Source organism: Bos indicus x Bos taurus, chromosome 14, assembly GCF_003369695.1.
Source record: "Bos indicus x Bos taurus breed Angus x Brahman F1 hybrid chromosome 14, Bos_hybrid_MaternalHap_v2.0, whole genome shotgun sequence".
NCBI classification, from domain to species: domain Eukaryota; kingdom Metazoa; phylum Chordata; class Mammalia; order Artiodactyla; family Bovidae; genus Bos; species Bos indicus x Bos taurus.
This window is the reverse complement of record NC_040089.1, coordinates 76,862,892-76,889,399: the sequence shown is the minus strand read 5'-3', so window position 1 is coordinate 76,889,399 and position 26,508 is coordinate 76,862,892. Positions and strand designations below refer to the sequence as shown.

General features: G+C 43.3%; 1 protein-coding gene across 1 annotated transcript in view; it reads right to left on the bottom strand.

Annotated features, from left to right (window-relative positions):
* Positions 1 to 1,366: 1,366 nt before the first annotated feature.
* The window catches only part of PSKH2 (protein serine kinase H2), a 38,073-nt gene continuing 12,931 nt past the window's right edge, over positions 1,367 to 26,508 (bottom strand). The window contains 10 exon segments of the mRNA XM_027560653.1: positions 1,367 to 1,418; positions 10,870 to 11,010; positions 11,012 to 11,117; positions 11,120 to 11,168; positions 19,164 to 19,269; positions 19,271 to 19,432; positions 19,434 to 19,465; positions 19,467 to 19,690; positions 19,693 to 19,782; positions 19,785 to 19,819. Coding sequence (XP_027416454.1) covers positions 1,367 to 1,418; positions 10,870 to 11,010; positions 11,012 to 11,117; positions 11,120 to 11,168; positions 19,164 to 19,269; positions 19,271 to 19,432; positions 19,434 to 19,465; positions 19,467 to 19,690; positions 19,693 to 19,782; positions 19,785 to 19,819 — 997 coding nt within the window.

Here is a 26,508-nt window from a genome sequence, read left to right as displayed (position 1 = left end):
AATAGAAAAGCAAACAATTGGTATTTTCATTGCAATGTGAGAAGTTGTTAGCTATTATGCCCTCCCCACCCCTGCACCCATCCCCACCTGGTGCGCCCACCGCCCATTAGCTATCATAAATGAGTCTTTAAATTTTGCCCTTTTTGCATAAGAAAGTACCTATGAGACTCCACAGCTTCCCAAGTTTGAGCAAAGCCACTTGACTGCAGGCTCCTTGAAAGCACGAACGAGCAATCAGAGCCACAGAATTGGCTGAGAGCAGCCACTCACAGGAACAGAAAGGTGGATGTCATTCTGTCGTCCGTACGTCGGCTCACGGAAACGTGGGCGCAAGTGAAGTCTGCCCCTGCCTCTGCCTCAAGCAGAAGGTCGTGAACGGTCAGACTGCGGTCCTTCAGGGCAGGCTGGCACGGGCTCACCCCGGATGGGGAGGTCAGGCAGCCCTTCCTAGTGCAACACACTATCTATCCTTGCATGCGTGTGCCTAGTTCTGTTCTCTACCCTCCAGTTCACCGTTGGAATCATCTGCAGCTGAAAAGTAAAAAAGCAGTTCAAGGCACCTTTTTTTTTTTTTTTTTTACCAATTTGAGTAGATTCTTTTTAAACTACCAGTACCCAATATTTTGGCAAGGAGGTATCAATTTATAGAGAATGTCTAGAAAATAAAAAGTGCACGCCCTTTGATCCCTCAATTCTATCCTGAAGATTCATCCCAAGGACAAATGTAGAAAGAAGGATGCTACAAATATTTTCATTGTATTTTTATTTATAATAACAAAGTTTTGGAAACAACCTATACACTCAAAAGTAGAGTCTATCATGGCTAAACACGTGATGATCTTATCTACCTGATAAAGCAACATGCAGTCATTTTAAAAAGTGTATGGAAGAATGTTTCAAAAGAGAAAATTTTCACAATCTAAAAATAGAAAAAAAAATACTGTGAAACAGAGTGTACATATAAAGTACGGCAATTTGAACTGTAGATATCTCTGGTTGTTGTTACTATAAGCAATTTGGCTTTCTCTTTGCAGTTTATAGATTTGTACAATGAGCGTGTATGTCCACTGTAATCTGGAGAATAAACAGTAAAATTCCATTAAAAAAGGAAAAGGAGGAAGCGTCATGTGTCAGATCGAGTCGTGAGCTGAATGAAGATACAGAAGCGCCCACTGTTCTCCTGAGATACTCGTGACTGTGTAAGGGGGGCTCCGCAGACGTACGGGGGCCAGCCAAGAGCCCCTGCTGTTTAGGATCCAAGCGGTGAGACATGAACCTCCTTCAGCTTTCGTTTTCATGATAACTCAGATGCGTGTCCCGCAGCAGGGTTAGACAGGGCAGCGCACCTGTGCAGACTCACGCCGAGTCAGGCGAGGAGGAAGAGGCCCTCGCCGAGGCTGCGCAGCGCGCCCAGGGCACTGCAGCCGGCAGGGGGTTTCAGAACGGGGAGGCGCCGTGTGACCACAGTCAGAGCCATCAGGGAACAGGGCCGGAAGGTGGCTTTGATCTTCGAAAGATGGCACGAAGACTCTACTTGGAGCTTGGACGTGTTCAGTGGCTCATTGGAGGCCTTTTTTCAAGCATTTTTAGCACCCTGATGCCACAATTAAGATCTGTGTTTCAGAAATACGGAGTGTGTGTGTGTGTGTGTGTGAGATGCAGAAGACGAATTGAAAGAAAAGAAACCACAGGCAGAGCTTCCAGTGTGAAAGCTACTACGGTAGTGCAGAATTTCGAAAGTAAAAATAAATGGTCCTTATCAAAAAGTCTACAAATAGAAAATGATGGAGACAGGAGAAAAGGGAGCCTCCAGCACTGTTGGTAGCAGTGAAAATTCTTGCAGACACTATGGAGCATAGGATGGAAGTGGCCCAAAAACTAAAAACCATAAGACCCAGCTTTTTCAAGAAAAAGTTTTTAAATAATGTTTTATAGAGAGAGAAGGCTGGAAGAAAATGATGTTAATTAACCAACAAGGTGATATTCTGCCTTCAAAACTATGTAACAATTGTTGTGAATCTTAAGCTTCAACTCTGGCCTCTTTGGTTATAATATCTACCATGTTATCCTGAGGCCAGTGGTGGTCTTTCCCATTTTTAAAGAAGCAATTCTCTTCCTAAGTCTAAACTATTAACTTGAACATTGCAAAGAAATGCCATTTCTCATTGTCCTTCTTTCATTTACTGATGGCTGTGCTGGGTCTCCCTTGCTGTTTGAGAGCTTGTCTCTGCAGGGGCTTGTCTTATTCTGGGGCCCACGGCTCAGTAGCTGCTCCACAGCACGTGGGATCTTCCCGGACCAGGGATCGAACCTGTGTTCAGGGAAGTCCCCCGTTTTTCTTCTTGATGAATTAATTCTAGATTAGGCTATTGTCCACAATTATATACTTTCAGTCTTTCAGGGGAAAATTTGTCAGGAATAGCAAAATTATTTGTGGATTTTATTGGCCTTTCTTCTGAATTTGACTCTGTAAGGTTGCATTCCTGAATTTAAAGCAGAACTCAGAATATTCAATAATATTGAAAAGTTAAATCTGAGTGTGCTAATAGTTAGAAATACTCATTTGATAGCTTAAATGAATGGTCCCCAAACTTTCTTATCTAGTTTTTAATCAGTAAATGTATTTGTGTTTTTATATACTTTAAAATTGTTTGCAGATACTATTGGGTTGGCCCAAAAGTTTGTAATATTACAGAAAAACTCAAAGGAACTTTTGGCCAACCAATATGCTATTGATAGATACTTTATGGAAAATGCAGTGATTTCAAAAGGGTATACTAAAGATAAAATTTTTTAAGAAATTTAAGTTTTATTTATTAACAGTAAAATGTCATTGGTTAAAAAAATTAAATTTTACTTTTATTAAAATATGTATTAACAAGATCATACAGTAAATTATGCTTTATTATTGTTGAAAACCTTGTCTAAGCTTTACAACATTGTAAATAGATGCTTGCTTCTAAATGAAATGTGTTCCTCTACTTGTTTGGATTGGCTATCACAGTTGTGAAAGTTCTCTCATGTACATGTGTACATTCCAACAGAGGTAATATATCAAAGGCTGATTTTCTAAGGTCTGAAACATATTTCAATCTATCAATTACATAAAGGCTTCTGATAAAGTTTTGTTCATAAGGTTTTTTTCCTTCTTGAAGGTTTGACTAAATAGGAATTTTGAGGATCCTTCTGGACTAATTTTTGCCTCTTTTTTTCATTTCCATCCAGCAGCTACAAAGTTTTGGTTTTTTGTTTGTTTTTCTTTATTTAAGACTTTAAAGAAAGCCTATTTTCAGAAACACCCATATCTGGACATAGAAAGCAGTTGCTCCTATGATACTGGTCTTTCATGGAGAATAATTCCCACTAGGGGCAAGCAGGGTTCACTCAGAAGACTTCCGCTCACGGGCACATCACAGTGGCTTCTGCACACAGTCACACCTCCATAGAGCCAGCTTCCTCCCCGGCTTTGCCTCCGGGCAGTAGTGAGCACGCCTCCCCCAGCTGGTGGAGTCTCCTGCTTTGTTGGGGACCCCAGTGGAGACCAGCCAGCCATTGGAAAAGTACCAGTCCAGGGCCCCTGTCTTGGCAGGAGCCTAGACTAATGAAAACCTCAACCCCAGCTGGGATTCATCATTCACCCTGGGGCGCCTTCCCCACTGCAGAGCGCAGGTTTGCTTCAGACTCGCTCTGATTGGGGAAAGAGAGTCCTTTGGTTTCCTCAGGGACAGCGGGGTGTGTGCGGAGAAGTGACCTGTCCTTGACTCCCTTCCCTTAGGCTTTGTGTTTCTGTTTTGAGCACAGATCTTTCCTAAAAGGCCATAAAATGCTGTCTCCCATACCACCCACCCCTTGTCAGTATCCGGCTTGTCCCTAACCCACACTGAGTAGGAGGCATTTACTGTGGCATAAATGTCCTTAGCACAGAAGTCCTGCAAATGCACAGCACCTAGGACTGCACAGCACTGATCACTCTCAATCCAAAGCCAGCCCTGGCACAGGGCTCTTCTGAAGTTGCTCTAAACCGCGGCCAGAGCTGCCACACCGAGTTAGCACCAGAAGCACTGCCGGAGGCATGAATCTAACTTCAGATGGACCTGATGCAAAGAACTGACTCCTTAGAAAAGACCCTGAGGCTGTGAAGGCAGGAGAAGAAGGGGACGGCAGAGAATGGATGGTTGGATGGCATTACCGACTCAATGGACAGGAGTTTGAGCAAGCTCCGGGAGTTGGTGATGGACAGGGAGGCCTGGCGTGCTGCAGTCCATGGGGTCCCAAAGAGCCGGACAAGACTGAGCAACTGAACTGAACTGAACTGAAGAACAAGCAGAATTCTGCCTCTGGATTCACAGGAGAACCATCCAACAGAACCCCGCAAGCCGACTCCCTGGACGGCCCCTCAGACCCTGAGCAGTGCCCCCTGCTCCAGGCTCTCGCCCAGTTTTCAAATGCTGGAGGTGCTGGCGTTCAAGGGGACCAGAGGCGTGGGCTTCCTAGATGGTGCTAGTGGCAAAGAACCCGCCTGCCAACACAGGAGACATAAGAATCAAGGCTTCAATCCCTGGGTCAAGAAGATCCCTGGAGGAGCCATGGCCACCCACTCCAGTATTCTTGCCTGGAGAATCCCATGGACAGAGGAGCCTGGCGGGCTACAGTCCATAGGGTCACAAAGAGTTGGCATGCACACACAAAGATGCATGTGGTCAAGTACCCAGCCTAAAAATGACAACCCCTCTCACGCATCTCAAACCTTTGCAGTGATGGCAAGCAAGTGAAACTGGCTTTTCTCTGGTCCTGCTATGGCATGAGGTGGCCAAAACAAAAATGTGCTTGCTCTTTTGCTAAAACAAAGATTTTTTTTCCTTGCCACTGAGAGGAGTTTACCTTCTATCTGTCGCTAGATCATTTATTTTATCAAGAAAACGTGTTAATACCTAGTATGGAATCCTATATAAAATAAAGCCATAGGCTGTCACTTTTTAAAAATGCAGAATAAAAGGTTATGTTGCCACTAGCTAGGTATGATTTCGATAAACAGATGAGACTGCTGTCTGGTATCTATTGGAAAGAAGGGCTAGTGATCTTTTAGAATCAAAGTCGTTGTTTTGGTCAGATGATTCCCAGCTTTTAACTAGCATAAAGTTATTTGTCTACATGGTATGTTAATTTACTATTACTCTAGAAATAACTTCTTAAATATTTCTTGAATAAATGCCATAAGGCATAATTAATGATGTGTTTTATTTGTTTAGATATATAGAGATATATATTTTAAGTTTTGACCCTGAGGGTCTGTGTTGCAGCCCCTGGACTCCTGACTGAGGCTCACAGGCTCTACAGTCCGAGGGCTCAGTAGCTCTTTGGAGTTTCTCGAGTTCCTGTTTGTGGGCTTACTTGCCCCATAGCATATGGGGTCTTACTTCCCTGACCAGGGATCGAATCTGAGACCCCTGCCTTGGAAGGCGGATTCTTAACCACTGGACCACCAGGGGAATCCCTAGAAATAGTTTTTTTATGCTCATTTATTTTAGAAGTTCAATTCAATTCAGTTCACTAACTCAGTCATGTCCGACTCTTTGCAACCCCATGAATCACAGCACGCCAGGCTTCCCTGTCCATCACTAGCTCCAGGAGTTTACTCAAACTCATGACCATTGAGTCGGTGATGCCATCCAACCATCTCATTCTCTGTCGCCCCTTCTCCCGCCTTCAATCTTTCCCAAGCATCAGGATATTTTCCAGTGAATCAGTTCTTCACATCAGGTGGCCAAAGTATTGGAGCTTCAGCTTCAGCATCAGTCCTTCCAATGAATATTCAGAAGTTACACCAAGAAAAAAAAAACTTTAATAGTAAAGGTTCTGTGAAACTTTGCTGAAATGTTTTCACATCTGCAGTAAGTATTTCGCCATAAACATCTAAAGAGTTTTCAAATATAAAATCACCGCTATCGTTTTGCTATGGAGCTTCAGTGGTTCTGGATGCCCTTTCCTTGGGGGACTGGGTGCGTGCTCAGTCGCTAAGTGGAGTCCAACTCTTTGTGACCCCATGGACTGTAGCCCACCAGGCTCCTCTGTCCATGGGATTCCCCAGGCCAGAGTACTGGAGTGGGTGGCCATGCCCTCCTCCAGGGGATCTTCCTGCGTCTCTTGCATTTTCAGGTGGATGCTTTACCACTGAGCCGCCTGGGAAGCCCCTTCGGGCCCTGCAGCAGACACTGGCTCCTGGAGGAAATTGTGCGGCCCCCAAGGCGGTGCCCTCACCCTCCTTCCCTGGGGCAGGTGCCAGACTGGCTGCCCCTCTGACGGCCGGCTGGAGCACACACAGCTGACCCTGCAGGACGCCATCCTCCAGGCTCTGTAGCAGCCTGCTGTCACTGCCGTACAGCACAAGCCAAAATCACGCTGAGAAGCAATATATTTGCAGTATCACTTGGAAGGCATGTGAGATATCCCTTCCTTTTGATTGTCTCACAATCCCTCTCTCCAGCAACCCAGACAAACATTTGAGCTCGGTACCTGGAGCTTTGGAGATCCCAGGAACTATCTTCACCAAATCACCCACTGGTTTATATTAAGGGCCATCATGAACAAGAAACTTGTTGAAACTTCTCACTGCGTTTACTCTAAAGATGCTGCCAATCGTATTGCACTTGCTAATTACACGGCACGTCCTCTGCGGAGATCCCACAAGAAATTTTCTTTTGAGTCCCAGAGTCAGGAATGAATGTGCTCTTTCCAAGCAACTAATTAAAATTAATTTGCTTTAATTTTACAGGGACTGTGAAGCATGTACCTGTTTTCTTCTTTGAACTGACTCCTAGAAAGCTGAGAGTCAAATTTGAAGTTTATCTTTAGCAAATCACCTTCTACAATCTATGGTTTTAATATTTTTACTTATAAATTTTATGTTATAATTTTACATTTAACTGTTCCCTTTCCCTGAATTGATACACTAGGAAATAGAATGGAATTATGCAATTTTATAGAATTGGGACAATTCCATAGAACATTGCTTCAAACAAACCCACTAGTTAATAATACTCAGAGCACCATTTCCTGAAAGACTGGAAGTGGGGCCCCAAGGCCAGGGCCACCGGCAACAGAAAGAGGAAGATGCTTTAGGAAGGCAGATCTAACGGAGGACCCCACGTGTGACCTCAGCCACAGACACAGGTGCTGATTTCCATCTGTAGTGGGTTGAATGGTGACCCTAAAACACGAGGCCAAGCAGAACTTCAGAACATGATCTTGTTTGGATTAAGAGTCTTTTAAAATATAATCAAGGCAAAGATCCAGAGATGAGATCATCCTAAATTAAGGCGGTAAATCTGGTGATGGGTGTCCTTATAAAAGACAGAGAACGAGAGAGAGACACACAGAGAGAGAAGCCGTGTGAGGAGGGAGGCAGAAGCCGGAGGGCGGCCCCAGGCCAAGGAGCGCCAAGCGTTGCCAGCAGCCACCGGAAGCCAGGAAAGCGGCGCGGAGCCGATTCCCCGAGAACCTCCACGAGGAATCAAACCCGCGGGACCCGGACTTCGGACTCTGGTCTCCAGAGCACATTTCTGTTGCTTTGAGCCTCTCAGTTTGTGGAGCCCTGGGGAATTGATGCGTCATCTCCAGATTCAGATCAGTCCATGTTTCAGGTTTCAGAGCCTTTCTCTATGAATTTAACTCTTGGTTAAAGTGCTTTTTTGAAAGTGAAACTTCTTCACTTCAATAAAAAAAAAATTTCAAACACAAATCAGTAATTATTCCACATATCCAGTTGAAGATGTTTTCACTGTAGCTTAAGTGTTTTAACTTTCCAGAAGCTTGTGCACTTAAAGGCTATTCACCATTACATTGTTATATGATGTATTTTAATAAATAATGCTATGATAAGCAATAGAATGAAAAAATATAGCTCACATGTGCATGATTTCTATTATTCAGATTATATCAATCAAATATTAAACTCCTTGAAATATAGTTATCAACCTTATATCATGCAAAGTAAATCTTTTTTGACAACCCTTTTTAAAATATGCAAGCAAAGATAATAGTAAACAGTCACATAACCACCAGGAGACAGGGAGAAAGGGTAAGAGAGAAAATATTTAGATAAAAAACTCAGGACAAATAATAATACAAGACAATCTAAATGGATATTAGACAATGATTAAGGAGGAAATTGATATCGTTATTCAGGATAAATCTTTTTTCTCTATTAGAAAAATATAAACGATTTCATAAAAGTAATAAAAGAAGAAATGTAAAAGGAAATATGAGACAACGTATCTTTTATAAAATGAGTTGTGTTCTTTTCACTCAATTCATGTTAACCACGTTCAGGTAAAGATTCAACTGTTTAGAAACTGGTTGACAATACCTTATTTCACCAGAGGATGGCAGGAGAGGGTTAAAACATATGAAAAACAGCTAATTTGTAGTTTTCTCTCAGGAGCTCACAACAAAGTTCCGTGATTTGTAAACCTGTCGAAGTCGTTTTATTCAGGGCTTCCCTGGTGGTTCCATGGTATTAATAACATGCCTGGCATGCCAGGGACGTGGGTTCGATCCCTGGTTCGGGAAGACCCCATACGCCATGAGACAGCTAAGCTGGCCCCAGTGCCTCAGTGAAGGCCCGGCGCTGCCGTAAATGAATAAATACACATCTATTTTTCAAAGCTAGCACTTCGGAAGATGATACTGCCGGGGTTTTGGTGGGTTGGCTCATCAGTCTGTTTCTCCATGGTGGAGAGAGGAGATGGACATTAGAATACGACCTACAAGCTCCTGCTCACACAAACCAACGGAACAAGGAAGGCAGCCTGTGAAAGAACCGTGAATTTCTCAGTGAAAGTGTCAGTCTCTCAGTCGTGTCCACCTCTTTGGCACCCCATGGACTGTTTCAGGGAGACAATCAAAAACAAAGTAAGTTGATTTGTAGGAACTTTACAGAAGCTGGAAAGAAGGGGACTTACCCAAATCACAGCCCTCCATTCAAAATCCTTTATCAGGTCAGGGACAGTGAGCGAGGTCCACGAGTAGCCAGCAGGAGAGAGCAGGGTGTTTCTTCTGCTTGTGAAAACCCCTGGTATCCACCCTGCTAGACAGCTCGAGCCCTTCCTGTCACATCCACCCAGTGTCTACAGATGATTAAGAGATTTAGGTCAGTGGGGACTTGTTTTTTCAGCAGGGAAACCCTTGGGACAAAGGCAGGGGGAGACCAGTCCAGCTTCACTTTCAAACAGCGCATGCCTGGTAAATGCAGACTATCAGGCTCTGGGGTTTCCAAAGCAAATAAGGTCTGGTGCCTGCTCTTCAGAATTCGAAAATGTAGGAGACGTGAATCACACAAGCCACGATCCCTCTGGGCCCTTCTATTCTGTGGGTTCTCTCAACAATGGTCCCCAGTCACCGTGGAAACAAACGCTCTGCCCCTGGGGAACCGCGGGCCTGGTGTCAAGCTCCTCTCCTGGGCTGCTGCTGCTAAGTCACTTCAGTCGTGTCCGACTCTGTGCGACCCCATAGACAGCCTCCCACCGGGCTCCTCCGTCCCTGGGATTCTCCAGGCAAGAACACTGGAGTGGGTTGCCATTTCCTTCTCCAATGCATGAAAGGGAAAAGTGAAAGTGAAGTCGCTCAGTCATGTCCGACTCTTAGCGACCTCATGGACTGCAGCCCACCAGGCTCCTCCGTCCATGGAATTTTCCAGGCAAGAGTACTGGAGTGGGGTGCCATTGCCTTCTCCCCTCTCCTGGGCACTGAGCCCTTACTGTCCCCCTCTATCTGGGTGCCCGATCCTTCTGGTCTGGTCCCCGCTGCCGCAGACCGCCTCCCTGGGTTCCACGCTCCCTTCTGTTGTTCTTCTCTGGGACTCAACCCATCTTCCAGCCAGCGCTACCTCTCCTAACCCGAAAGCCAGCACCCTGCTTGCCACGGTAGCTGCACCAATGCACGTTTCCACCACCACTGTACAAGAATTCCCTTTTCTCCACACCCTCACAAACACTTGTCTTTTGCTTGTTAGTAACAGGTGTGAGGTGATGTTGTGGTTTTGATTTTCATTTCACTGATGATCAGTGATGTTGAGCTCCTTTTCATGTACTTAATAGCCATCTGTAGAGAGATGTCTATTCAAGTCCTTAACCCATTTTTAAAACTGTGCTAGTTTTTTTATTTTGTTTGTTTTTTAATATTGACCTATAGAAGTCTCTTTTATATTGGAGATGGACCTTTTATCAGATATATGGTTTGAAAATACTCTCTCCTATCTTGTGGGCTATGCTTTGTTTTGTAGTTTGCTGTGCAGAAGCTTTTTAGTTCGAAGTATTATCACTATTTATTTTTATTCTATTGCCTGCTAAGTTTCCTTATATTCCCCATAATTAACAACTTCAATGAATAGTTGCAGGCTAAATATGAAATTGACAGACACTTGTGACTATCCTGAGTGTTACCCATATACTGGTCTTAACTATAAAGCAATAATTTCAGAACAAGTGCATTTATTCCCCATATCTAACCATGCCTGCTGCATCTCTGATTCAGCATCCCTTCACTTATTTATCCCTTTTGCCTATAATCTCATATTTTATTTAATCCATCATTATTAACAGATTTATCTACTATTTCCTATTATATGAAGGTATGAGTCATCTTTTACAGTAGTATATTTTGGAGAATTATATATTTTTATATGGAACAATTGCAGATAAAAATGTTAAAAATGAAGGTCACCATTATCCAATAATAACCACATGCCCTCAGATCTCTGGAACTTTAGGTACCTTAACCATGATGAAATGATCCCTATTGATCTAATGCTACTTATGAAGTCAATGTATCTGGCTTAAAATGGATAAAGTGAGTTAAAGGGCATCTACTCACTAAAGCACAGATAGCGGTGATTCTTCTGCCCTTAAGCTTCTCTTGCTCCACATATGCCTTGATTTATGATAAGAATATGCCTTCGAAGACTGTGCAGATCCAGGACTCTGTGGATGGGGAGATGCACTCTGATGAGATTCCAGGAAATGACCCTTGAAGAGTCTTCATGGAAGACCCTACAGCCATGGTGATGACCCAGGAACGGTTCCAGGCCTGCCTAGCTGACAAGTGATGATTACCCCCCAAATCACTAGCTTGCCTATAAAGTTCTTCACCCAGTGTAAAAAAGCTGGCCAAGGCTGAGAAGAAAAGTAAGCAATTAAAATAGAATAAAATAATAAAACAAACACATATACACAAACACATATATAGAATTACATTCTTAACTATAAAGATCACAGCTTATCAAATCCAAATGACTTCTTCAAATAAGCCACTCAAAGATCATGTCATCAAATATATAGTGAGCCTAAAACTCCACTTTTGAAAAAGGAAAAAAACACACTCTTTTTAGTGAAAGATAAACATAGCAATTCTCTTTCAACTCTCTAACGAATGAGAGTTCTTTTCCAACCTGTCCAGTGTGCTGCCATCAGCAGTGAAAGCTCCCACACCCTTTCACACGAGCAGGACAAGGTGAAGCAGCCGTCGCTGGTGAACTCCACCAGCAAATGTTAGGTGAGCATTTATCCCATTGTGGTCATGTCACAGAGTCCCTGTGACTCCAAGAATGAGTTAGAGTGGAAAGTGGAATGAACATCATCGAATTTTGAAAGCTCACTGTGTGGAGAAAAGGGAGCCCTCTGAAATTGTTGTTGGGAATGAAAACTGATAGAGCCAATGTGGAGAGCAGAAAGGAGATTCCTTTAAAAACTAGGAATAAATCTACCATATGATCCAGCTATCCCACTGCTAGGTATGTACCCTGAGACAGCCACAATTCTAAAAGACACACGCTCCCCAGTGTTTACGGCAGCACTGTTTACCATAGCCAGGACATGGAAGCTACCTAGATATCCGTCTACAGATGAATGGATAAAGAAGATATGGTGCATCTATACCGTGAAATATTACCCAGCCATGAAAAGAGAATGAACTTGAGTCCGTTCCAGTGAGGTGGATGAACCTAGAGCCTATTACACAGAGTGAAGTTAAGCCAGAAAAAGAAAATTATTGTACATTAATGCATATATATGGTGGAACAGGAAATGGCAACCCACTCCAGTATTCTTGCCTGGAGAATCCTATGGACAGAGGAGCCTGGCGGGCCATGGTCCCTAGGGTTGCAGAGAATTGGACGCGACTGAAGCAACTAAGCACACACACACGCATACATATGGAATCTAGAAATATGGTGTTGATAAAACTATTTACTTGCAGGGAAGGAGTGGAGATGAAGATGTAAGGAACGGACTTGTGGACACTGGGAGAGGGAGAGAGTGGGAGAATTCAAAAAGGGAGAAAGCAGCATCGACACGTAGACACAACCATGCGGAGAACGGACAGCCGGTGGGAAGTGCTGTGCAACACAGGGAGCCCAGCCTGGCGCTCTCTGAGGACCCGGGGGGTGGCGGGAGTGGAGGAAAGTGCAAGGGGGAGGTGATATATGTCTAATTACGGCTGATTTGCACTGTTACATGGCAGAAACCAACACATCATTATCAAGCAATTCTCCTCCAATTAAAAAATAAATTTAAAAAATTAAAACAAAGCAACAACAGCAACAAGAAGAGCGCTTTCTCTGGACTTACTACGCCTACATCTCCAGTATGGATAGAGAAGGGGGCTTCAGGGGAGAACCCACCACGGTGCATTTCCTCTGAGCACAGAAGGCCTCTCTGCGCCACTTGGCTGCCTACAAGTGCAATTCCGCCTGTAGCAGAGATATGACATGTGCATTCAGCTATTTGAGGTTTCAGGGACATATTCTGGCAAAGTCTACAGCTTTTGCACTTCAGTGCAATGGCAGAAAACCACAGTGACTTTTCTGAGAACAGGGACAAAAGGGCAGTTGTTTTTTCTCAAACTCCTTTTCTGTGTTACCTACCAATGAGCATGTATCTAGGAAAAAAAAAAAAACACTGTGATTTTGTATCCCTCCTCATCTACAAAGCAGAGAGATTGAGAAAACTGCCCGTATATTTGCTATACCTCAAACAACAATTTCTAGTTGGTGTGTATTTTTTTTAAATTTTAAATCTCAAGATAAATAAGGGAATCCCTACAAACTATTGTCTTTGTTCTTGTGGGGGAAAAAAAATCAAATTCCATACATAAACATTACATCCTCCAATCTCTTAGCATTCTGAAGATTTGGATCAAAGAAACCAGTAAAGGAATTATTTTTCTTTTTTCCCCTCTCAGTTTATTTAGATAGATGACCTATGAGAAATATTTTTCCCCAAAATAAAATTCTCAAAATAAATGAATGTGTTTGCCAAATACTCAAACACAGGGAAAATCAAACACAAACCTTGCAAGTCTAGACCAAGCGTGTCGGTGGCTGACTCATGATGCCACGTCCTCCGATTCTGACTAGATATTTATTTGGTCCTGGATCCATACATATTTATCTGGGTTCAAGGCTACTTAAAGTTAAACCATTTGTCTTCAGTGGAACATTATAATAAGACATGCCACTGAAAACTGGAAAGAATACAAAATATGTGCAATGAGACTTATGGAGAGCTCATTAAGACGACCAAATGAATATACATTGAAAATGCAGAAAATAAGGTAACTGGTGTCCTGGACAAAAATTCTTCAGACAAACCTCATTATTCAAACACAGGTTACAAATTACAGAATCCCTGAGCCATAACGAACAGCTGGAGAGTATATAGAAGACGATTTCATGTTGCATATTAGAAAACAACAAGTAAAACTAAAAAAATGTCAGAATGTCTACTATATTTTTATCTTCTTAATCTAAATTTTATTTTTGCCTATGTTTCATAAAGAACAAAACAGATTAATATACATACATATATATATTCTAGAAATGCATAAAAACAGCATGCATGCTCAAACTTCTTGAATAGTACAATGTGACACAAAATGATCAGCTCATGGGATCACAGGTTTAATAAGATTCCTCCTCTGGACCGCTGTCACCTGGTGAGGTCATTCAGCCCCATGAGCAGCTTTCACACCCACGTGACGGCCACTGAGGCTGACTGCATCATTTCTCTTCCGAGAGTTGGCCATGTCCACTCTTCGGACTGAAAATTCCCATCTGGCGTTTCTCCTCAGCCTCAGGAAGACAGTGCCATCAACTGGCCTGGCAACCCGCTATAACACGGAGAGAGCTGGGGACTGAGGTCAGTGGGTCTGGATGAGAGAGGCTGAGCGGCTACACTCAACTCTGAACTGCAAGGTCTCAGTTTCTGCGCCAGAAAAGTGGGGATCACCAACTCTCTTTCATAAGATTGCCTTTAGGGGAGGCACCCCACTTCAGTACTCTTGCCTAGGAAATCCCATGGATGGAGGAGCCTGGTAGGCTGTAGTCCGTGGGGTTGCGAAGAGTCGGACACAACTGAGCGACTTCATTTTCACTTTTCACTTTCCTGCATTGGAGAAGGAAATGGCAACCCACTCCAGTGTTCTTGCCTGGAGAATCCCAGGGACAGGGGAGCCTGGTGGGCTGTCGTCTATGGGGTCTCACAGAGTCAGACACGACTGAAGCGACTTAGCAGCAGCAGCAGCAACCTGGGGGTCCAGTGGTTAAGAATCCACCTTGCAATGCAGGAGATGCAGGTTCGATCCCTGGTCTGGGAACTAAGATCCCACCTGCCGCAGAGCAACTAAGCCCACACACCACAACTACTGAGCCTGAGAGCTCTGGAGCCCGTGTGCCCCCACGAGAGAGTCTGTGCATTGCAGAGAAAGATCTCACGTGATGCAGGGAAGATCTCGCGTGCCACGACTGAGACCCGACGCAGGCAAATGCATAAGAAACATCGAAAAAGAAAATATATAATATAAATCAAAGAAAAGATTTTCTGTTAGGACCAAAGTAATAAAGTATGTGAAAAATGATTTTCGAAGTACAAAATATTACCTAGATTGCTGTTGCTCTTGTTCTGGTTACTATTAAATCACCATGTGACTCTTTTATAGATATATTTCACTAACAACATTTAGAGGACTAGAAGATGAAAATCGTCCAAAAGTTCTCAGACCTATTCCACTTACTATTACTGTGACAAATATATGCCATCAAAACTAAAAATAAAAACACCATCCTGTGTGAAGAGGCAACGAACCATGTGAAGACAAAGACAGCCCTTTGCTTTCATCCAAGGCATCCAGTTAGTTACAAGCACATTGTAATATTCATGAACAGTGTGGGCCTTTTCCTCCTTTCTTGTCCCTTTCCTCATCTGTGCCTATTTCTCTGTCCTCTGTGATAGAAACTAGCTAAACTGTACAAAACAACAACAAAGAAGGCAGAAAACTGAAACTCAGTATTAGAAATCGCACTATTAGCTTTGGAGAAATAAAAGAAATTGAGAGCAATGGGAAAGATTCCTGGGAAAGATTGAGGGCAGGAGAAGAAGGGGGCGACAGAGGATGAGATGGTTGGATGGCATCACCGACTCAACAGACGGGAGTTTCAGCAAACTCCGGGAGCCGGTGAAGGCAGGGTGGCCTGGCGTGCTGCAGTCCATGGGGTCGCAAAGAGTCAGACACGACTGAGCGACTGGACTGAACTGAAGAGGCTCTTGACATTAGAGGAAGGATGCTTTCAGCTCTTCACTTATATAGAAAGCGCTGAAGCTAAAAGGGTCGGGCAGGGCTTCCCTGATGGCTCAGTGGTAAAGGATCTGCCTGCCTGTGCAGGAGATACAGATTCCGAATCTGGGAAGAGCCCACGTGCCATGGAGCAACTAGGCCTGTAGGTCACAACCGCTGAGCCTGCGCTCTAGAGCCCGGGAGCTGCAGCTACTGAGCTCATGCACTGTGGGTCCTGAAACCCAAGCGCCCTGAAGCCTGTACTCTGCAACAGGAGAAGCCGCTGAAGTGAGGAGCCCATGTGCTGCAAGTAGAGAAAAGCCTGTGCAGCAGCAGAGACTCAGCACAGCCAAAAAATAAATGTAAAAATTAAATTATTTTTGAAAAAGGATCAATCCAAGAAGATATAACAATTATACACATTTATGCACCCAACATAGGAACCCCTGAATACATAAAGCAAATGCTAACAACCGTAAAAGAAGAAATTGGCAGTAACACAACAGTAGTATTGGACTCTGATAGCAGACTGACGCCAACTGAAGGGTCATCTAGACAGAAAATAAACAAGGAGACACAATCTTTAAATAACATAATAGACCGGATAGATTTGATTGATATTTATAGGACATTCCACCCACAAGCAACAGAATAAACTTTCGTCTCAGTTCTTCAGGATAGACCACATTTTAGGTCACAAATCAAACCTTGGAAAATTTAAGAAAATTGAAGTTGTATCAAGCATCTTTTCTGACCACAATGCTATGAAATTAGAAATCAATTACAGTAAAGCAATCTTTAAAAAATCACAAATACATGGAAACTAGACAGTGTGTAGCTAAATAACCAGGTGATCCCTGCAGAAATTAAAGAACTAAAGAAACAGAAATATCTAGAAACAAATGCCAATGAAAACATGATGACCCAAAACCTATGGGATGCAAAAGCAGTTCTAAGAGGGAAGTTTAGATCAATTCAATCTCACCTCAAGAAACAAGAAAAATCTCAAGTAAACAATCCAAACTTACATCTAAAGCAACTAGAGAAAGAAGAACAAAGAAAACCCAAAGTCAGTAGAAAGAATGAAATCATAAAGGTCAGAGCAGAAATAAATGAAATGGAAATGAAGAAAGCAATATCAAAGATCGGTAAAAGTTAGTTTTTTGAGATGATAAACAAAATTGATAAACTTTAGCCAGACTCTTCAAGAAGAAAGGGAGAGAACTCAATAAAATTAGAAATGAGAAAGGAGAAATCATAACCGACACCATGGAAATACGAAGGACCATCAGCAACTACTATAGCAACTACATGCCAATAAAGCTGACAACCTGAAAGAAACGGACAAGTTCTTGGAAAGGTACAGTCTTCTAAGACTGAACCAGAAAGAATTAGAAAATATAAACAGATAGATCACAAGCACTGAAATTGAAACTGTCATTTAAAATGTTCCAGCAAAAAAGTCCAGGACCAGATGGCTTCACGGGTGAATTCTATCAAACATTTGGAGAAGAGATAATACCTACCATGCTCAAAATCTTCCAAAAATTGCAAAAAGAAGAACACTCTCAAATTTTTTCTATGAGGCAACCATCACCCTGATGCCAAATCCAGATAAAGATGCCACAAAAAATGAAAATTACAGCCCAATATCACTGATGAACATAAACACAAAAATCCTCAAGAAGATACTAGCAAACAAAATCCAAGAACATTTAAAGGACCATGCAACGTAATCAAGTAGAATTTACTCCAAGAATGCAAGGATTCTTCAATATATGCAAATTAGTTAAAGGGACTCTCAAGAGTCTTCTCCAACAACACAGTTCAAAAGCAGCAATTCTTTGGCGCTCAGCCTTCTTTATGGTCCAATTCTCACATCATACATGACTACTGGAAAAACCACAGCTTTGACTACATGGACGTTTGTCAGCAAAATGCTGTCTCTGATTTTTAATACAATGTCTAGGTTTGTCATAGCTTTCCTTCTAAGGAGCAAGTGTCTTTTAATTTCATGTGCAGTCTCTGTTCTAGATATATCTTTCAAACTACTTTTCAAGAAATCTGTAACAATTCTTCCCCTACCAACAGTGAATAAGAGGGCTAATCTCTTAGTACTCTTAGCAGCAATGAGTAAAATTGGGCATTTTTAAAATTTTTCTATCAATTTGAAAGACAAAGAAAAGATACGGCTGTCTTCATTTGCATTTCTTTGGGCATTAGTGAAGCTAGACGTTTTTTTAAAGCGTCTCATGATTTATGTTGTCTGTGAATTCTTCCCATCCTTTCCTACCACCCTGTGTAAATCTCAGTTCTCAATTACCAATTTGTATAGAAACAAATACATGTACAATAAGACATTAAATCTGCAAGAGGATAGAAAATACTATTTTTCAATTTGCTATTTAACTTTTAATTGTGCTTAAGATGTTATACATATAGATGTTACACTTTAAGTATGTACGATCGAGCTATCGATACTTTTCCGTAAGAGGAAAAAAAAAGCCCCTTCATCATTAAACATCAAATAAATTTGGTCACTTGCTCAATAAGAAGTAAATTTCCTGTTTTGTCAGGCTTCCCACATGGGGGCATTGGCAACCTTCCTTCCCTAAACAAAACAACGAAAAGTTAACACATTCCTAAGCACTGGGAGTTCCAAGTTTAAACAATGGATAACTATTTTACACAAACTATAAGGTTAAATATTTGAGAAAACACTGCATCTGGCCTGGATCCTCTAGAATCAAGGCAGAAAATGTCTCCCCAAACACCCAAGCATCACCGTGAGCCTCTGGGTACACATTCGTCCTCACAGGGGCTCAGGCTCTGCATGAAGACTGAAGGCGTGGCAAACTCACTTACCTACTTGATTGTCAACGTCATGTGCCAGCCACAGACAGCTCAGTCATTGAGGGCCTCTGCTACCTTGAGACATGGCTCTCAATCAGGGGTGATTTTTGCCCCAGAGGGGCCATTTAAGAATGTCTGAGGACAATTTTAATTGTCACAACTCTGGGAAGGTGTGTATCTAGTCTAGCTACTAGACGCCAGTATCTGGCAGGCTCTGCTAGTGGTGTGTCTCCTGGTACCTGGTTGGTAGGCTTAGCATCCTACTGCACCCAGGACAGCCATACCCCACACCTCTCCCCACCCGCTCCAGTAAAGAACCATCCCCCTGAAAACACCAATAGTGTTGAAATTGAGAAACTCTGTTCAACTGCCCGCCAGTGCAGGGGACACCGGTTCAAACCCTGCCTCGGGAAGATCCCGCAGGCCGCGGGGTAGCGAAGCCTATGCAGCACAGCCACTGAGCCCGAGCTCTGGAGCCCACAAGTCACGACGGCTGAGCCCGCACGCCGCAGCCACTGAAACCCACGCACCAGAGCCTGTGCTCTGCAACACGAGCAGCCACCTCAGTAAGAAGCCTGCGCACGGCAACCAGAGAAAGCCCGCATGCAGCAACAAAGACCCCGTACAACCCCAAATAAAACCTATTCATTTATTTAAAAAGAAAATCTATTCAAGACCAAGTCAATAGAAGGAAACTGAGCTCTTACCTCTCCTGTATAACTATCTTTGCCTTTCAGAATCTTCCTGTAAAGTCTCACATGGCTTTCATCGTCAAAAGACAGGGATCTGCCAAGTAACACATATTCGATTAGTCCACGCGTCAACTGTGCTGGTATAGGATTTTCTCAGCAAAACTTTGGGAGCTATGTCCTCTGGGGTCCCACAGAGCATCCTCACTGTCCAGTCACCCCCTTTGTTCCTAGAGTGTGCCAAATCAAAGTCTGTGATTAAAATGTTTGAGTCTACTCGTGGATGATCGCGTAAGTTTTTCAGGCTTTAGGTCCCTGTTGAGTTATTCTCAATGCATGCACATACCTCCTGCCATCAGCAACCACGTGGGGCATTCTGACAGCATCTTGCTCTGTAAAGGATCCCTGAGAGATGAGTTGATCAAAGAACTCCCTTTCTGGACCCAACCCCACCACCATGTAAACTCGATCTCGGGCCCCAAAGATCTCCAGGAGCTGGATGATGGAACAGTGACTAACCCCCCATAGGATGGGTGGCTCAGACTACACACCTCTCTGCCTTCTCTCATTCTGGTTTCCATCATTTGTATTGCAAAATGTTTCTTGGTGGTCTTCAGCTCCACCCTGACCACCTCCTGAAACTGTCAGTCCCAATAAAAGTCTTGATATCATATCTGTTGGAAGAAAAGTCAAATAAATCTGCTATCCTCTCAAGTGATGATTTTCAAAATGATTTAATTCGATGTTTTATGTCAGTTTTTCTAGCTTTACATTCCCTCATCCAGTTTACTTACTTGTGTTCATTATTTTTAAAAATTCCCCCAAATCCTCTTTTGAAATGGAGGCAAGGGATATAAAGTAATTAGTTGGTAGAAAGACAAACAATCTTAATAACAATAACTACCATTAATTATACATTTATTATGTGCTAGGATCTTTTTTTAAATTTTATCCAATAAAATTCCTGCTGGGTGATATTAAAAAGTTAAGTGATTTCCCAAGGCTATACAGTTGCAATAGATGGAACTTAAATCTAATTCCTTCAAATGTATTGCTCCAAATTTTCCTTGAAGAATTTTGGGACCTCCATCTAGCATTTTCTCTCCTCCCTACAACTCTTTATGTTTATCATTCTGCAACAGCAACCACCTAAACCAGGTGGAGAAAATAAAAAAGAAACTTAGTCCTAGTTATAACTTCTCCAAAGAGGGAGGAAACGGTATCAGGAGGCAGGGTGCAAGCAGTAGGCTTCCTCAGGTTGCTTGACTGCGAGCTCTCAGTCCCAGCAACGTCTCGTATTTCACTCAAGTTCTCGCCCAGAGATGCTCCTTCACAGATGACCACTGAGAAAGTCAACGTAGCTGTGCTATTGAAAGGGCAGCTTTCAGAAGATGGGTGGGGTGGTATCAGGACCACCCTGCGGACAGCAGCTCTCATCGTTTTCCCGACGACTCCCCTGCGCTTGCAATATTTAAGGAGCCAACAGAATCTGTGTGTCAGTAACGTGTAAAGTAGTCATCTCTCAGAAAGACCAGGAAGTCAAGTGGATTTCAAAGGCTAGGGCTCTTCACCTTGAGTTATCTTTGTTGATGTCTATGTAAATTTAAGAATCCTATCAGAATTTAATCTTCTGTCTTTATTTAAGAAATGTTGAGGAAGCGCTTGACTTAGAATCATGATTTTACAGCTGGAGAGAATACTAGAGAACGATTTCATCCAATCTCTCATTTTAGCAATGAGGCCATTTGAAGATCGGGCTAGCTGATTGGTTAAGCTGTGGAGTGAGGACTAGAACCCAGGTGTCTGTACCTGCATCATAATTCGCTGCTTTCCCCACTTTATTGCAATTTCTCCCAAGTAAGGATTTCAACAAACGAAATGTACTCAAGGAGGGTGCAGGGAAAAGATAATTTTTTTAGATACATACTCAATACCAAAGATTCAAATGCAGATATCAACCTGTACTTTAAATAATCTTATTTCTTTTTGTTGAATTTATTCTTCCTCTAATTTCTTTTTGGTTTGATCCACTTACTTATTCCTTGTATTCCTGTGCTTGCTGAATAAAAATGGCCTTTGGCTGTACCAGCGTACAGGAAATAGCTTTCTTCTATACAGTGCATTTAATTTTCTGGCCAATTACCTTATCAAAACAGATAGCAATTTAGCAATCTTAAATGGATTCTGCCTCTTCTTCTCTTGCCAACTCTGTTATTTTTATTTGCATGCATTCCCAGTGTGATTTTGAAGATAATCACAGGCATTTCAAATTCTGTTGGTTTGCAGATGAACACATTACCTCTAAAGTGGATGAAAGCATTTTGCAAATACTAATTTATCACTCTGCCCTCAAAACTGCAGGAAAATTCATTTGCTCATGGGATTAATCATCAGCTATCAGAAATTACCATTTCTGAGGAACCACACTCTTACTCAAATAAAAGAAGCTTTACTCAGCACTGTTACAGGCTTTTATATACCAACAATTTGAGAAAAAAAAAATGCTAGCAATTTGGCACTGGAAGAAACAGCAAGCTTTAAGCCAAAATTTAGAGTTGTGGAAATAAATGGTTTTAGAAAACAAACGTCCTATAACAAGCTGGAAGCTGTGGCCTTGCTCGTGAGCCGCTGATGGCCATGGATGGTGGCCTTGCTCGTGAGCTGCTGATGGCCATGGATGGTGACTATTTTTATGACTCGTGTAGCTGTATCTTGTGTAGCACCTGGCACAGAAGGGACAGCAATAAATGTTGAATGAAGAGACCCAGTCACTGAATGCTTATTTCCAATTATCACTTGTAATTTGAAAACATTGAGAATGGAATCAGGCGTGGGAGAATCCATCTACAAGGCCAGCCCATCTGCTCCACTCCCACCCTCCATCCCCAGCCTCCCACAAAACAGCCCCAAAGGTAGTTTTGTGGGTCATCATCTCAGAGATTACAGGAAACAAATTATTACTTTGACCTCAGCTGCCACAAACTGGGAATTTTCTGAACATGATTTAAAAAAAAATGGAAAAGACAATAATACTTATTTGACAGAAACAATTGTAATGAATTCCCAAGAAGAAAGTGAATATAGTCAGACTTAAATTCTATCATCTATCTCTCCCTGTAGGCTCACAAGAGAGAGGAAAGACAATTGTTTTCTAGACCTAATTCTGCCACCAACTTGGACAAGTCACTTAATCTTCTGGGGCTCAACTCCTCGCTGGTTAAAGAAGAGCCTTGACTTAGTCTCTAAAGTCCTTCGAGTATTGAGATCCTCACCTTCTACGACACTTTCATACTGTAAGGAGCTGAGTTACAAGGGTAGATAAAGACTATACCAGAGCCTCCTGGCTACAGATGACCAGAGATGCCACCCAACCATTTCAGGCTTGACAAGATCCCACGTCCCTTCTAATTCAAGTTCAGCTGCATCCACCAACTTTGTTCCTCTCTAAGCTTAGCGGATACTGGACTAATCATCAAGTCATCTTTGTGCCAGAACTTCTCATGGAGAGCAGGAAAAGGCTCTGCATAGAATCTGGTCAGAACACTGTGAAGAAACAAGCAAATAACCCCCGGGCTAGACTCCAGCTGGGCCGTCCACATCTGTGTTCCTCCAAATGCTGCAGAATGGAGAGGATTCCATGATGACTGTCTTCTGCTTGGCCAACACGGGGCACTCTGACCAAATTCCTTCTCAGGCCAACCAACTGGCTGGCCTTCCTTGCTCATTACTTACATATCAGTTAGATCTTATGTCTACCTTCAGTTCAGTTCAGTCACTCAGTCAAGTCCAACTCTTTGTGACCCCATGGAATGCAGCACACCAGGCCTCCCTATCCATCACCAACTCCCGGAGCTTACTCAAACTCATGCCCATTGAGTCGATGATGCCATCCAGCCCTCTCATCCTCTGTCTCTGGCATCCCCTTCTCCTTCCGCCCTCAATCTTTCCCAGCATCAGGGTCCTTTCCAATGAGTCAGCTCTTTGCATTAGGTGGCCAAAGTATTGGAGTTTCAGCTTCAACATCAGTCTTGCCAATGAACACTCAGGACTGATTCCCTTCACCTTAAGAAGACAATAATATCACATGAAGATGTGCACCATCATTTACGTATATTACCTAATAGACCTCACAACATTCTAATGTTGTTGTTGTTCAGTGACCCAGTCATGTCTGACTCTTTGTGTCCCCATGGGCTGCAGCACACCAGGCCTCCCTGACCCTCACCATCTCCCAGATCTTGCCCAAGTTCATGTCCATTGCATCAGTGATGCCATCCAGCCATCTCATCCTCTGATGCCCCCTTCTTATGCCCTCAATCTTTCCCAGCATCAGGGACTTCTCCAATGAGTCAGCTGTTCACATCAGATGACCAAAATACTGGAGCTTCAGCTTTAGAATCAGTCCTTCAAACAAGTATTCAGAGCTGATTTCCATTAAGATTGACTGGTTTGATGTCTTTGCTGTTCAAGGATCCTTCACACACCCCAGCCCCAGTGTATCCAAAGCATGGTCCTCCTCGCTGCCACTGCAGATGGTGATGCAGCCACGAAATTAAAAGACGCTTGCTCCTTGGAAGAAAAGCTATGCCCAACCTAGACAGCATATTAAAAAGCAGAGACATTACTTTGCCAACAAAGGTCCATCTAGTCAAAGCTATGGTTTTTCCAGTAGTCATGTATGGTTGTGAGAGCTTGACTATAAAGAAAGCTGAGTGCTGAACAATTCATGCTTTTGAACTGTGGTGTTGGAGAAGACTCTTGAGAGTCCCTTGGACTGTAAGGAGATCAAACCAATCAATCCTAAAGGAAATCAGTCCTGAATATTCATTAGAAGGACTATTCATTCATTGATGCTGAAGGTGAAGCTCCAATACTTTGACCACCTGACTCATTAGAAAAGACCCCAATGCTAGGAAAGACTGAAGGCAGGAGGAGAAGGGGATGACAGAGGATGAGATGGTTGGATGGCATCACTGACTCAACTCAACAGACATGAGTTTGAGCAAGCTCCAGGAGATGGTGAAGGACAGGGAAGCCCAGCATGCTGCAGTCCATGGGGACACAAAGAGTCAGACACGGCTGTGCCACTGAACAACAACACCCCCTCTACCAAATCCCCCTGCACCCCACCCCTATCTGGCGCTGTGTGGATGGGAGACCTTCCTCCTGCCCCTGGACTCTGAGATCAGGGATTCCCTCCCTTTCCTCCTTGTGGTTCCTCCTTCCTTTTAGTCTAGAACTTTCCCTATCCTCTGCCCTCCCTACTCTTTTCAAAGAGACACTGGCTAAAAGAGCAAAGAAGATTTTATTCCAGACTACTGCAATAGGGGTCAAAATTACTGTGCTGGGAAAGAACAGCTGTGGAAACACACGGCAGGAGAGTGTGAGGCTGGAGCGAGCTTGTAGGACATTATCAACCGCAGAGGCCATGGGGGAGGGAAACCGGGAGTTAGACTCCGGACTCCTGTAGAGACTGGTTCATAAGGCCAGGATCTTTCTTTCTTTCTTTTTTTTTGTTTCCAGGATCTACTTTTTATTTATTTATTTTAATTGGAGGCTAATTACTTTACAATATTGTGGTGGTTTTTGCCACACATAGACATGAATCAGCCACGGGTGTACATGTGTCCCCCATCCTGAACCCCCTCCACCTCCTTCCCCGTCCCATCCCTCTGGGTCTTCCCAGTGCACCAGCTTTGAGTGCCCTGTCTCATGCATCGAACCTGGACCTGTGATCCACTTCATGTATAATATACACATTTCAATGCTATTTTCTTGATGATAGTATTTCAAAAGAAAGGATGGCCCAAGTCCTGGAGAAAGACATTCTCAGGTTGTAGAACATCTACATCTCAAGGGGCTGAGATTTTAGGGAGGTCAGGGGCCTTTTATCAGAAGACCTTGGGCTCCTGGCTTCCCTTGTGGCTCAGCTGGTAGACAATCCGCCTGCAATGCGGGAGACCTGGGTTCCATCCCTGGGTTGGGAAGATCCCCTGGAGAAGGGAAAGGCTATCCACCCCAGTATTCTGGCCTAGAGAATTCCACAGACTGTATAGTCCATGGGGTCACAGAGAGGTGGACATGACTGAGTGACTTCACTAGGTCTCTGGCAAGTCTAGGCGAGTGGCAAGGCCTTGGGTCACCGGTCACCTTTCTCAGCCCCACTCCAGCCCTCCCGCTCCCCCAGCGCTGCACTGCACTTTACCTGGTGAGGCCCTGGGGCTTGAACTCGGTGCAGAAGCAGGCAGCTTGCATCCTGTGCGTGGCCGTGGGTCAGGGTCCTCCGGAGTGGCCTTGGCCTTGACCCTCTGCTGCAACCCAGGGCCAAGGCAGGGAGCAGGGGCCCGCTCCACAGGGGGTAGCCACCCACTTATCACCGGAACCGCAAGGGAGGTGGGAAGGAGCACCCGGCCCAGGAGTCCTTGCTGGGAAGAAGGCCTTGCCGACGTCAGACTGCCTTGATCCACACTGACCACTTACCCTAATAGATTTAGAGGTGGTAAAAGCAAAGTGGAGGAGAAGGCAGGAGCCTCAGTTTTCTGGTCTGTGAAATGGGGACGTGAACATACGAAGTTATATCTATAAAGTATAGCTTCCCTCTAAAGGACTTTTCCTGTCTCCAAAGCAGAGCTCACTCATATTAAATTGATACTGTCACGCGAGTGTATGTTCCTCAGTTCTTTGTCTCGTCATGATTTGGAATGACAATGTGAACTTTAAATACATTATTTTTAAGCTCTAAGAGCTTGTAATATTTAAAGTATGAAACATCACTGTACTCCTTTGCGTTAGCTGTGCACTCTAGTCCACGTCTGGCTCTCTGCCAGCTCCTACAGCCAGAAGAGACATGAGCTACACTCTCCCAGTGATGCATCTGAGACGCAAAAACTCTGGGCAAAACCGGGTGTCTAGAACTAAGCGCAATACACTGTGCAAACACCAGGATAAAACCTGTGGGGGGAAATTGTATTAATAATTATGTGGTGGTTTAGTCGCTAAGTCGCATCTGACTCTTGCAACTTCATGGACTGTAGCCAGCCAGGCTCCTGTGTCCATGGGATATCCCAGGCAAGAATACTGCAGTGGGTTGCCATTTCCTTCTCCAGGAGATCTTCCTGACCCAGGGATGGAACCAGGGTCTCCTGCATTGCAGACGGATTCTTTACTGACTGAGCTACGAGTCTCAGATATTAAGTTATATGAATATTAATTAATAATATAATTGTGCTATAATTATTCTATAATATATAACCTTCTGTTTTGTCTATTTCATTCTTACCTTCATAAGTGTTTTTATGTGTTTGCATGCATTATAAGTATTTTAATAAATGATATTTTAAGTTTGGGTTATATATCAATATAT